The 11,968-nt window shown below is 38.7% G+C and overlaps 1 protein-coding gene across 1 annotated transcript; it reads right to left on the bottom strand.

Annotated features, from left to right (window-relative positions):
* Positions 1-277: 277 nt before the first annotated feature.
* On the bottom strand, positions 278-11,073 carry LOC107044525 (lipoamide acyltransferase component of branched-chain alpha-keto acid dehydrogenase complex, mitochondrial). Its single transcript, XM_015266438.1, has 6 exons — positions 11,046-11,073; positions 9,576-9,708; positions 9,324-9,433; positions 8,014-8,560; positions 6,546-6,941; positions 278-1,101 (listed from the first exon to the last, which is right to left on the bottom strand). Exons 2-6 carry the CDS (start codon positions 9,612-9,614, stop codon positions 871-873), a joined length of 1,323 nt encoding a protein of 440 aa, XP_015121924.1. The 5' UTR covers positions 9,615-9,708; positions 11,046-11,073; the 3' UTR covers positions 278-870.
* Positions 11,074-11,968: the final 895 nt, after the last annotated feature.

Consider the following 11,968-nt stretch of genomic DNA (forward strand, 5'->3'; position numbering starts at 1 on the left):
AGGATATTTGAAGAAATATTTTGACACAAAAGGTTGAATATCTCAAGAACCGCTCGGCCGATTGCGCCCATCCATAATATCAACCTTTTATGTTATAAAAGCTAGAAGCATACAAAATTTCTACTCGCTATCTCCATTTTTATTAAATTATCGTGTAAACAAGAATTTTCATGAAAAAACAGAAAAACAGCAATATCTGCGAATTTTGTGTGAATGGGTATATATATATTTATTGATCTAGATAGAGGCCATCGAGACGAGTATTGTGAAAGAAAAATTGAAATCGCTGGATTAGGTTTTGAGATATTGAGGAAAAACGAAAATTAAAGAAGTCTCAGGAACTACTGGACTAATGGGGCTGAAACAGCGCACCCAAGTTAAGCTTAATCATAGCTATCCTAGTAGAAATTCTGGTCGGCAGGGCGACATTCAGTGGGCGCGCACGCCCGGACATTGGGTCTCACATATTGGGTGCGCTAGCGGGGATGTTCCGCCATTAGTCACACGTATGCTATGCGATAGTCGCCTCTGGAAAATCCAGGCGACGGTGCTCGGACATTTGATTTCTACTAGGGTACCGTGAGCCGAAATTTCAGACTTTTATGGCTAAATTTCACCGTATTTATGTTGAATTTTCTAAAAATGGATCACAAAAAACCCAAGTTGTTACACACATATATACAGTCATGACCCTAAAAACATAATTTTCCCACGTTTCATAACATTACCATGACCATTTGCCATCAAAATTAGAAAATCGAAAAATCGCTCAAATACAAGCCTTTCATTCGGAAACAAAATGCCGTTGTCCGCTTGTTTCGACATTTTTGGAGGTAAAAATTGTTACTTTTCATTGGAAAATTTTGATTTTTAAACAAGAAGGTGGGAGGGATTTTCCACATAGTGCTTCCACAGATTTGAGAATTGGGCCATTGTAACACCATCAACGACTCGGTGATCCGCCGCCCAACTGACAAAAATAATATTTGCAGTTATTGTGTTCCCCTCGAAGTCAAAACGAGGAACTTTTTGCACTTTTCCGAAGGCTCCAATCACAATTTGTGGGGGAAGAATCACAGGTTTTGTGTATGTTCCACCGACCTTGAAAAAAATTCAATAAAACATTAGTGGAGTTTGTAACATGAATTCAGTAAAAGAGTGAAAGAATGAGCTAACGCAATTCCCTCTGGATGAGTTTTTAAAAAATATCTCAGGATCCGAAAATGATTGCGAGGTTCGCCCCACAGACCACATGCTAGGTACCATTTGCTATCCATTTTGAGGGTTACCGGTTGACTTGGTATTTTTTTTTGTGCGTAGAATCCAAATTTGAAGGTCGTTATACAAACATACGATGCAAAAAAGTGATCAGTAGAAAAAAATAGTTCAAATGACAAATTTTCTCCTTGTCCAACAAAACATATTTCAATACATGGATTTTTTTCCTGGTTGGATTATTTTGTGAGATATCCGAATGTCACATTTTACCCCTTGGCCCGTGTTATTAAAATGGACGATTCATTAGTCCCTCAATATCATCGGACATAATAAGAGTAGAGAAAAATGCATAAGAGCATTCATGTTTAGTTTGATAAACGGAACATTTTTCATTTGAATCATGTTTTCTGTCATTGCTGCTGTTTGTTTACAAGTAAACAAACCGCTTCCCGGCTGAGTGAAGCGAAAATTTTTTCCCTCTAAATTCTAATTCTCTTAGAATTCTTTAATGCCTAAAGGAGGTAAGGCGGTGTTTGAGGTGAATTTGAGAGTGAATTGCTATGGTTCCCGGTAGCTTAGTCGGTAAGAGTGCCCGGCGCGTATCTGGGAGACCCGGGTTCGATTCTCGGTTGGGTGATGCGGAAATTTTTTTCTCTCTTAATTCGAATTCTCTTAAAAAAAAAATTCTAAGAGAATAACTTCCTTTAGGCATTAAAGAATTCTAAGAGAATTGGAATTTAGAGAGAAAAAATTTCCGTTTCACCCAGCCGGGAATCGAACCCGGGTCTCCCAGATACGCGCCGGGCACTCTTACCGACTATTGTCGTCAAAAGGCCGAAATAGTTCATTTTGACATAACGCCTAAAATAGCTATTTTCGTCAGGAGGACGTAATACACCAGGTTACGGTCGAACGGAAAGTCACTAGCAGCCACCTGCTAGCAATTTTTCATTCGACCGTAATCTGGTGCATCACGTCCGAGTGGCAAAAGTTATTTTTTTTCACATTCTGATGGAAGCCGCCATCACTGTCATTTAAAATTGTATATTTTCGTCACAATGACGCAAAACGTTGTTTGAACGAGTGCGAAGGTTGAAAACCGAGGCAAAGCCGAGGGTGATGGAGTGTCGGCGCGGGAGGAGGTCCAGGGGGACAAAGTCACTGAAGAAATAAACACCGAAAGAAGAAAAAGGTACTCCCAAGAATAAAAAAAAGTAGACGAAAAATATATTTAATAAAAGAACATTTTTGCTTGAATTGCGTCATACAGTCATTTGTTGACTGTTCCATTTTGCCCCATGTCTCATTTTGCCCCACTGTTTCATTTTGCGTCACTCTCCCCTATATTAGAAAAAAATACTTCTCACTTGTTTCAATAGTGTTTTGGAGATTTAAGTTATGTTTTCACTTAAGAAAATATTTGACCTTGTTTTCACTTCCATTATCCTATTTAATGGAAAATAAACTTTTTGGAATCTTTATATCAACTTCACATCTTAGTACCAAACAGTGGAAATTATTATTACACTTAGGAATTATCCAGCAATGTCCTCGATTTTTTATGATGGAAAAATTACTTTTATTTTCGATATTCGATGAACGTAACCACAGAAGTGATGCTTGGTCAGCTGACTAGCGATTGAGAGGTTTTCGTCACCAATACGATAGTAAGGGGGCGCTGTTTACCCCTAGCGGCTTGGACGCTTGACATCAGTGTTGACCAATAGGAGCATAATACCTCATCCATACAGTTGTAGCTGAACGGTTCGTAAAATAAATTTTATGTCGCGCCGTGCAATAAGTCGAGTTTATCCCACGCTACGCTTCGCCCAGCTTGCTCAAAACTCGACTTCTGCACGACTTGACATAAAATATTATAGAGCACTCGGTAATAAATTTCGTTTTCAACGAATGTATGTACGGACCTCGCCTTCGGCTCGGCCTGTAAACTACACATTCGTTGAAAATGAAATTTGTGCCCTTGTACTCTAATGTACTATTATGAACTGTTCAACGACGTATTGTGCTCTCATTGGTCGGGGAAGGATAGGGGCGGTACCACACTGTAAAACACGATTTTTCCTCTCAAACAACGGTCTGTAAAATGGCGGTTTTCATCAAAATGCGTAGAAAAAACTTTTCTGGCAAATATGAGGTTGCAGCCCGAACCGACGGCGAGGGTTGACATTATGTGAACTAGGAAAATTTTTTTAGGTTGTGTATCGAATAATACCTTTTATCATAACGGCCTTAGGCAGTGATTTTCGGACGCGTAGCATCCATTAAGTGCGCTTTACGGTCAGAATGACAAGAAAATATCGTTCGCCACATGGGCGAAATAGTATACTTTATCCGTGTATTTTCAGTCATTAGGCCGAAAGAAACTTTTCCAGGTCATCATATCATTGCAACTCATATTCGCCAGAAAAGTTTTTTGTCATTAGGCCCCATAAACCGCGATTTTCGGTCCAAGGATAAAAAATATTACTCGATATAGGGCCGTGAAGAACTTTTCTATCTCATATGATTACAGAACTAACCTTCGGCTTGTCCTATAACGTCATATTCGCCAGGAAATATCTTCACGGCCTAGTGTCAAAACAATATCGGGGTTTGGGGACACCTTCACCTGGAACAGTTCCTAGACATGGACGTCCATCTGGAACAATGTCCAGACGTGGACGTTCACCCGGAACCATTCCCGGAGCTGGAGGTGCACCCAGAACAGTTCTCGAATCTGCGCCTCCACTTAGAACAGTTTCCAAACCGGCACCTCTATCCGGAAAAGTTCCAGAACTCGGACCTCTACCTGGAACAGTACCTGAACCTGACCTCTCCTTGGGACCCTTCACAGTCCTGGACCTGAAGCTGGAACTCTTCCGGGAATTTTCCCCTCACCTGGAAGAATTCCTAGCACTCAAACTTAATCCGGACCTCTACCTGGACATCTGNACCCTAAGAGAAAATTTCATAATCACCATTTTTCTCATTCAAAAACGATTGAGTTGAGAACCATTGGTCCAGTGGGCGGAGCAACGCTGTGATTGGTCAACTTCAATGTTGAAAAACTCGGCAGGGGTGCGTCGCACAACAAAGTGGAACAGGAACTTTCGACCCCAAATTTCACCCTCTTCGCACTCTCAAAATTAGAGTGCGCAGTTATGCTCCTTTGTTATGTCCAGAAAACCTCTATATGACCTCCATATGATCCCCTATATCCCTAACGATTCCCATGTCACCTCTATTAACCGCTATGAGCCCTATATAACTGTATATCACCACTCGTGACATCCATAAGACCTTTATAGGCCTAATTTATGGCGTCTATATGATCCACATATAATTTCTCCATAAAGCCCATGTCCCCCATACCCCAATCCCCCCATGACCCTCATATAACCCTCATATGACCAAAATGGGGAATTCGAAGTGTACAATGTATTTTTCGTGAAAGTGCATTTAGAGAATGTCTGATTGAACATATGTTCATAAATTATGTGCAACGTAATTCGGTAGATGCATCGAATGTTTCAATCAAGATGCGTAAAATGAGCCTGCAGTATTACCTAATTGTTTAAGTTCATGATTCGAAAATAAATCCATGTATTTTCATAAGATGTGTAATGTACTACATATGTTAGACATGAAGTGTCATTCATCGTGTGTTCTTGGTTATTCTGCCAAGATAATATTGTGGCGGTGTTAAAGTAGTCTTCGAAAATCGGTTGTTTCACGATAACTAAATCAAAATGTTCGGAATTGATTGAATGATTGCTTGAAAAATTTGTTTGTATGTCCTTTTGAAAAAGTTCGAAGATAAAGGTGATAACAATAATTGTTATTTTGATTTATTCGAAAATTTTGAAAAACTGAACTTTTTGAAAATAAAAATTCCGGGGATATCTTTGAATATCATGCTCCAAATGAATTTAATCATGCTTAAACTATTTTTTTTAACGCGATTATGTGGAAGTTAGAAGACGATTACGATAGCTATATTGGTTGATTTGATTTTTGTGATGATTGTTGAAAATTTCGAATTTTTCGTGATTTGCCCTGAAAGCGAGTTTTTTTGATGGTTTCTTCAAATGTAATGTTCCAAATTCATTCAAGTATGTGTAAATAGAAAATTTTTTTTCTATTCACATTTTATCGAAGGGCTGAGAGGAGAGATAGAACTGTAAAACAGGCAATCCGTTGTATAGAAGAAAAGGGATAATAAAAATAATGATACTGATAACATTCAACTAAGTTGAAAATCTGACAAAATTAGGTAAAAGGAAATCTTATTCAATTCAATAAAATGGAATAAACAATGAATTATATATGATAGAGGGAAATAATGTGCAAAATAATCATTCGAAAGCATATTGCTAATTTATCAGCAAAAATAACTAAACTATATTTTCTTTCGATTATTGGACTTTCTTCAGTGGGAGGGCTTCGCCCCTCTGGACCCCCGCCACCCTGCGCCTCCACGTCCGCCACCGCGCCTACGTGCTGCCTGTGGGGGAAACTTCGCATTTGGCATGTCCGTGATAAAAAATAGTATTACTCGCCTTCGGCTCGTAGGGCAAACTTCACACTCGTATGTTAGACCACGCTTCACGGCCTTATGACAGAATGTACTATAATGTCCCCGTATAAATTGCTTTGACTGTTGATGTCATATGCTCCTCAATTTTTGCTTCTTAGTTGTGAAAGATATAAGAGGAGATGCGTTAAAAAATTTATTTATCAATGTGAATTTTGTCTCATTTTGAAATGGTGTCCCTATTGGAGATTCGTCTAGTTGAATTTTTCCATTCCATTGGGCAAATAAATTGAAATCGAAATAGTCGATAGTATTTTTCTGTCCATTTTTCCTTCTTTTTTTTAGAGGCTATCGTCCGACCATATCCAGCCATATAATAGTTTATTCTATAAGTGTATATTTATACAAAACCATGATGTTTCTTATATACAATCCGAAGTTCAGATTGACGTATAAATTTCGACTGTATCTTCTCTCACATTGTTCATAATAGCGGAATAAAAATCGGTGATCACATTATATTGGAAGTCATAAAAATTTATAAGATGGAGATTTTTCCCAAGTTCAGTTTTCTATTAAAAAAATTGAATCGTTCACTTGGAGGCATTTCTGCTAAGCAGATTAAACGCTGCTTAGCCTGGACCACCGCCAGAGGCGCACACTACCCGCATGGCCACTACTGTAGCCATTCTCGAAAAGTTTTTACATTGGGGTGAGCTTCCCCTTTACTGATTCTACTGGTACATTCCCGAATTATCATTGAAAGACAATGCGTTTTAGTATTCAGACTTACAACTCCTATGTTAGAAAGTGAAAAAGTCCCTTGATGCAGATCAGAAAGAGGTAATGAAGCTTTTTTCCCCAGCTCCTGAAGTCTATTCAATTCCTTGGCGATTTCGGTGATGGAAAGCTCCTGAACGTTCTTGATATTTGGCACCACCAGGCCCTCAGGTGTGGCCATAGCAAAACTAATATTGTGACGTCTGAATACTTTTAAGCTTTGGTTGTCTTCATCCAACCACGCATTTAATTGTGGATATTTCTCCAGAGCTTTTGACGCTGCTTTTACGAAGAATGGCATGAGTGTTAGTGATATACCCTCTGATTTTAAGAAATCTTTCACGTCATTTCGTAGATCTAAAAGTTTTGTTATGTCACACTCATCGGAGTAAGCAAAATGTGGAATGCTCTGAAATGGAAAAACAAATATGAAGAATGAAATATCGCAATCATTTTACTAGAAACTTAATTGCACGAAATCAGTCAATTCTACTTCAACGTCCGTTTTCGGAAAAAGTAGTTGTAGAAAGCAGATAGGAATTTTTTTTTCACACCCCTGTACGGAAAGTTCATACTTTCCTCCCGCTGATCGAAAAGAAAAATACGAACTTTCCTTTGCAGGCGTGTTAAAAAGTCGCATGTGGCCCTCGGGCGGAAAGTCTTCACTTTCCGCCCTTGAAGCACAATATACTATTTCGTCATATCTGCATGGAAAGTTCGATTTTCCTCCCCAAATGATGGGAGGAAAGTGGCTTCTTCCATTCCTCGGATTTCTGTTGTTTTTGACGATCCTCCGAATGACATAACCCACCTTCTTCCCTGCATTTACGAAGAAAAATCGAACTAAACCGTGCAGTTATGACTAAAAAGAGTATGTGTACCGAGGAAAAATAACAGAACATAAAAACTGGCGCGTTAAAATGTCCTGTTTTTCTCTCTTGGTGCACAATCTACTGTTTTTTTTTCTTATTTTGTTTAAAAATATAAGTTCATATACAAAGACTCAAGGCACATATTTCGAGGATATTTTGAGGAGTTATATAGAGACGAAGAGTCTTATAAAATTTTTCTCTCCGACGCTTTGTTATTATGTTATTAATCGACAAACATAAATTAATCAAAAATCACCCTCCTGTTAAAAACCCATATCTTTCATCTCACTCCACATGCAGGAACAAAAATCTCGATTAGCCACTTTTTCACCATACATCTAACGGAGATGTTTTCGTAATCGTTTACAATTTAGATTTTTCTCTGACTAACAATTGACATCGTTACCATTTGATGCTCAAACGGTTAGAAATTCTTTGAAATTTGAGTACCGGATACTCCCTAAGAATTCCGCTGGGGAGGAACCAATTGCTCTGGGATTTCGCGATATTGTTCGGAAACTGAATCGGCGAGGTAGTGATTTATTTTAATGCCGTATTACAATATTCAATTGATAAAATTTCACGGAAAATTCAATCAAAATTACTCACAAGAGATTGTGTCATAGTCTTCCACATGTGTCTTTGATATCCCTTCAGCGTAACAACTTCCACATCATTCCTTGCAATATTTTCGTTTTTGTCGTTTCTTTCAAATACTTGAACAGCATCAATTGACTTTGTACTATGGTTTCCTTTTTGTTTTTCTAAGAATGCGAGAATGTCTTCTTTGAGAACTCTTCCCGCCTTTCCAGTAGCAGGAACCTTCTTCAATTTCACATTATTTTCTGCCGCAATTCTCCTAACGGCCGGCGTCGTTAAAACCCTGCCATTTTTATCATAATAATCCCCCACGATTTCGTTATGAAGTTGGAAAGGTACTTCACTGGCTTCAAAGTCTTCTTTAACGACTTTGGCATCACCATCTTCAAGCTCGATGTCCACCAGCGCATCACCTACGAGTGCAACCTCATTAACTTTGTAATGAAGTTTTGTTACATGGCCATCGTATCTACTCGTTATTGTTACAGAAGCCTTGTCACTTTGCACCTCACAGATTTCATTAAACTGAGCGACTTTGTCACCGGGTTTAACGAACCTAAAATTCAAGAGTTTGTCAATAAACATTTGTCATTCTATGCGAATATAGTCCAAGTTCAAACATGTTAATTTTATAGTGTTTTGAGAGTATGTAGAAAACTGGTCCGCTTTGAGACAAATACCTAAGCCCATTCTTTCGAGATAATTTTCAGAAAATTCTCCGTAAAAAACTTTCAAGGTTTCTTTCGTGAACGTGTTTTGGAGATATTTGAAGAATTATCAGTTATAATACTACGAGAGCTTCAAAATGATTGGGTATTTCCCGATAGCTTCATTGCAAATAAATGAGAATGTCAAGTTTTGCATAAAAAATCCTTCGCGCAAGCCCTCTGGATTGTTCAACCTGCAAAATTTGATACGCTCGTTTCTATACAGGGAAGCTTGAGGGAAATACTTGATTCATTTTGAAGCTCGAGTGGTACTCGGCGGGCTATTTCCTTCTTCAAAATTTCGACGAAAAGAATTGTTTGCAAATACTTTCTTACTCGCCATGGGTAACTGGGTATAACCAAAAATTATCGAAATGATACCATGTTACTTTCCCCAATGCAACGATTCTATTGGTCGAGATTCTGAAGAAAGAAATAGTCTGAATTATTTTCTGAGAATATTCTGAGATGTCGAAAAATTCGGTCTTCTTATACTTCGTAAAACTCTATATAAAGGATACCGTGATTAAGTTTCCGAAGACTCATATTTTCAAAGATACTCGCAAAATAGCACTTCACTATTGAATGCTTAGAGTTGTTCTTTTTTTTTACCATTCTTTCAGCGTAACTTCGCGAATCCCTTCACCAATATCAGACAGTCTGAAAGGAATTATGGTGCCATGCCTCGTGGTAGAGGCGCAAAATAATCTCGACTGTGGTCTCTATCAACAGATAATGTCAGATATATATTTGGATCCAAATCTTATCACTTTCATCCAGAATGAATTTTTAGGAGAAGCACTTGCAATTTTCATATTTTCCATGCATTATTGGTAAAAATGAGTAATGAGTTGAATATCTTACCAATTTAATTAAGAAAGAAAATCGCCCAGCACAAACCATGATCCATCCAAAATGTTGTATTACTGCCGTTATTATAACTGCGATCGACCGAATTCCCCCGGAATATTGGAAACTTCTTCGACAAACTAAACACCTGTAATTTGGAATGAGTTGAGCAACACTTTCACTGTTGACCGGTAGATGCGGTCGACACGAGTTGGCTTCGGAGTTTCATTCGAATGATAATATTCAGTATTGAATTTATGCTGACGCAATTCGGTGGCGCGTCAATAACACTGATAAGGGGATTCGCTTCGGTAATCGTATTACATTATCATCTATTTCGTTGTTTGTAGATTTAGTATCAATACCGATTGCTCAACATTCATTTGTTGTGTATTCTTATTGTTAATCACTGGATCTACGAGTTTTTACCAGACGACCGCAGTGCATAACAATTTGTATAATTTTTACCAAATTATAATTGCTCAATTAAAAACATATTCAATTGAGCTATGAAGAATCGGCAGCAGTTGGAACATAATTTTTGATCGATTTTCCTTATTAATCATGAAAGAATGGGAGCAACACTGCCACATTTATATCCCATTAGTAAATTGACTCTGAGTAATATTCAGTTGAAAGTTTCCTGAATACTGCTGGATTCAGTGGTTTTTCGATGACGAGCCCTGGAGGATGTCAATAACTGGCAATAATTAACTCACGGAAAGTCTAATGCTTCTCCGACTACCAGAAACCGGAGTGCGCAGGTGGCGTTGATTTATTTTTTCATTTCCCATATCCTTACATGTAAAGAAGAGCATCAAAAATCTCGAATGAGATCTTGAATGAAAAAATCGAATGAGAATAGAAGACGAATTGTATGTCTACAAGTCGAATTCAAAACACGAATGAGAATAAGCTTCAGTAAAATCTCCGACAGATGGCATCGTTAAAAACATGGGCACTATGAGGGGGCATCTTCATGAACGATTGGTAAGAAAATGGACACGTATTGCAAAAGCGGATTTCTGATCTCAAATAAGAAATGAACACCGTGTATACATGAAGCATATCAGTCAATATTTTCTACGCATGGATTTGTATTGTGACCGTTCAATATTTAATTAATATTATTTCCTAAAAGGGGGATTTAGGGCAATTAAATAATGAGGACAAATGAGGGATAAAATTAACTAAATATCTATATTTCTAGTAATTTACAGATTAGATCGTCGTAAGACGTTTGAAATGCCTTTTACTTGGATCTAGGGTTATGGGTAAGGCCAGGCAACTTTTGTACACGTAAAAAGGGGAGTGACTCTAATGCAGAAAAAGGGGAGAAGCTAGTCGTGTCGAGGGAATGCAACTAAATATAAGAAGAATAACTAAATGGGGAAGAAACAAAAGAATGTAGGCTCACCGTTGGGGGGTATGAAGGGTAATATTGTGGGGACAAGAGGGAAAATGAGGGGGGTAACTCGTACTCACGATGGGACTTCACTCTGGCGAACACGTGGAATTCCACCGGCGCCTTGCACTCCTTCAAAATACCAGGGCGTTTTCCTGGAGAGCCTCCTTTCCACCTCGGGGTTTCCTGGGCACCAATACTAGAGCTGGGATGAGCTCGATGTATCGAAAATCCTCTTTTTATCCGCCAATACTTCCAGGCGAATTTGACTGTATTCACTATTACTACTTTCGGGGCACGTGGCGACTCACGGGGCAGCTAATGCACGAGTGACGGTCTCTTCTTTTCCTTCGCGATTCGTGGGGGTTCGTCAGGTGTCGATGTCCTTCGGGTTTTAATTCGGGAGCAATCGGGGCCAATCAGCACGGGTGAGTGGTGACGATGACCACAATCCAGGGATGTCTCGCAAGGGATTATTGCTGGTGTTGAATATTCGGGGGTCTAGTATGGGGAATTTCCAGGAGGCGATAGCTTCTCCAATTGATCGGGTGGGGCCGGAACTGATGTCTTCCTTCGGCTGATGTCTTCGTGATGTCCATGGGCGGGGTAGAGGGGCGATGAGGGGAAAAATCTGGGGAAGGGGTATCCAATGGTGGCGGGATTTACCTTTTAGGGGACAGTGTGTAGTGAGAAAAAATATGTAGAAAAATAATAAAAAATAAATGGATATGCCTCGTCACAGTTTATAATGTGATAAATAGGAAAATATTTTTTAGTGATGAGTAGGGGCGTGCATTTGGCGTAAGCTTTTGTATAATATTGTTGAGAAAGAATCGAGGAGAAAAATTTCAGAGACAAACGAAAATTCGAAAAAAAAACAAAAGTCGTTGAATTAACGTGAGTAGAAAAATTTATGTTGTGAACTAGTGTGAAGTTGGTATATGAGAGGAAAACAAAAATATGAGAAGTTGCTCCATCATGATGAGGAAACAACGTAGAGGGA

This window comes from Diachasma alloeum, unplaced genomic scaffold (assembly GCF_001412515.2).
Source record: "Diachasma alloeum isolate Michigan unplaced genomic scaffold, Dall2.0 Dall_scaffold_00754, whole genome shotgun sequence".
Lineage (NCBI taxonomy): Eukaryota > Metazoa > Arthropoda > Insecta > Hymenoptera > Braconidae > Diachasma > Diachasma alloeum.

Excerpts from the sequence above, each read along its gene's own strand:
- LOC107044525 (XM_015266438.1), bottom strand. The coding sequence starts at position 9,614 with ATGGTTTGTGCTGGGCGATTTTCTTTCTTAATTAAATTG. Across the intron at positions 9,434-9,575 it reads TTTCTTTCTTAATTAAATTG|AGACCACAGTCGAGATTATT; the intron begins GTAAGATATTCA and ends ATCTGTTGATAG. Across the intron at positions 8,561-9,323 it reads GAAGTTACGCTGAAAGAATG|GTTCGTTAAACCCGGTGACA; the intron begins GTAAAAAAAAAG and ends CTTGAATTTTAG.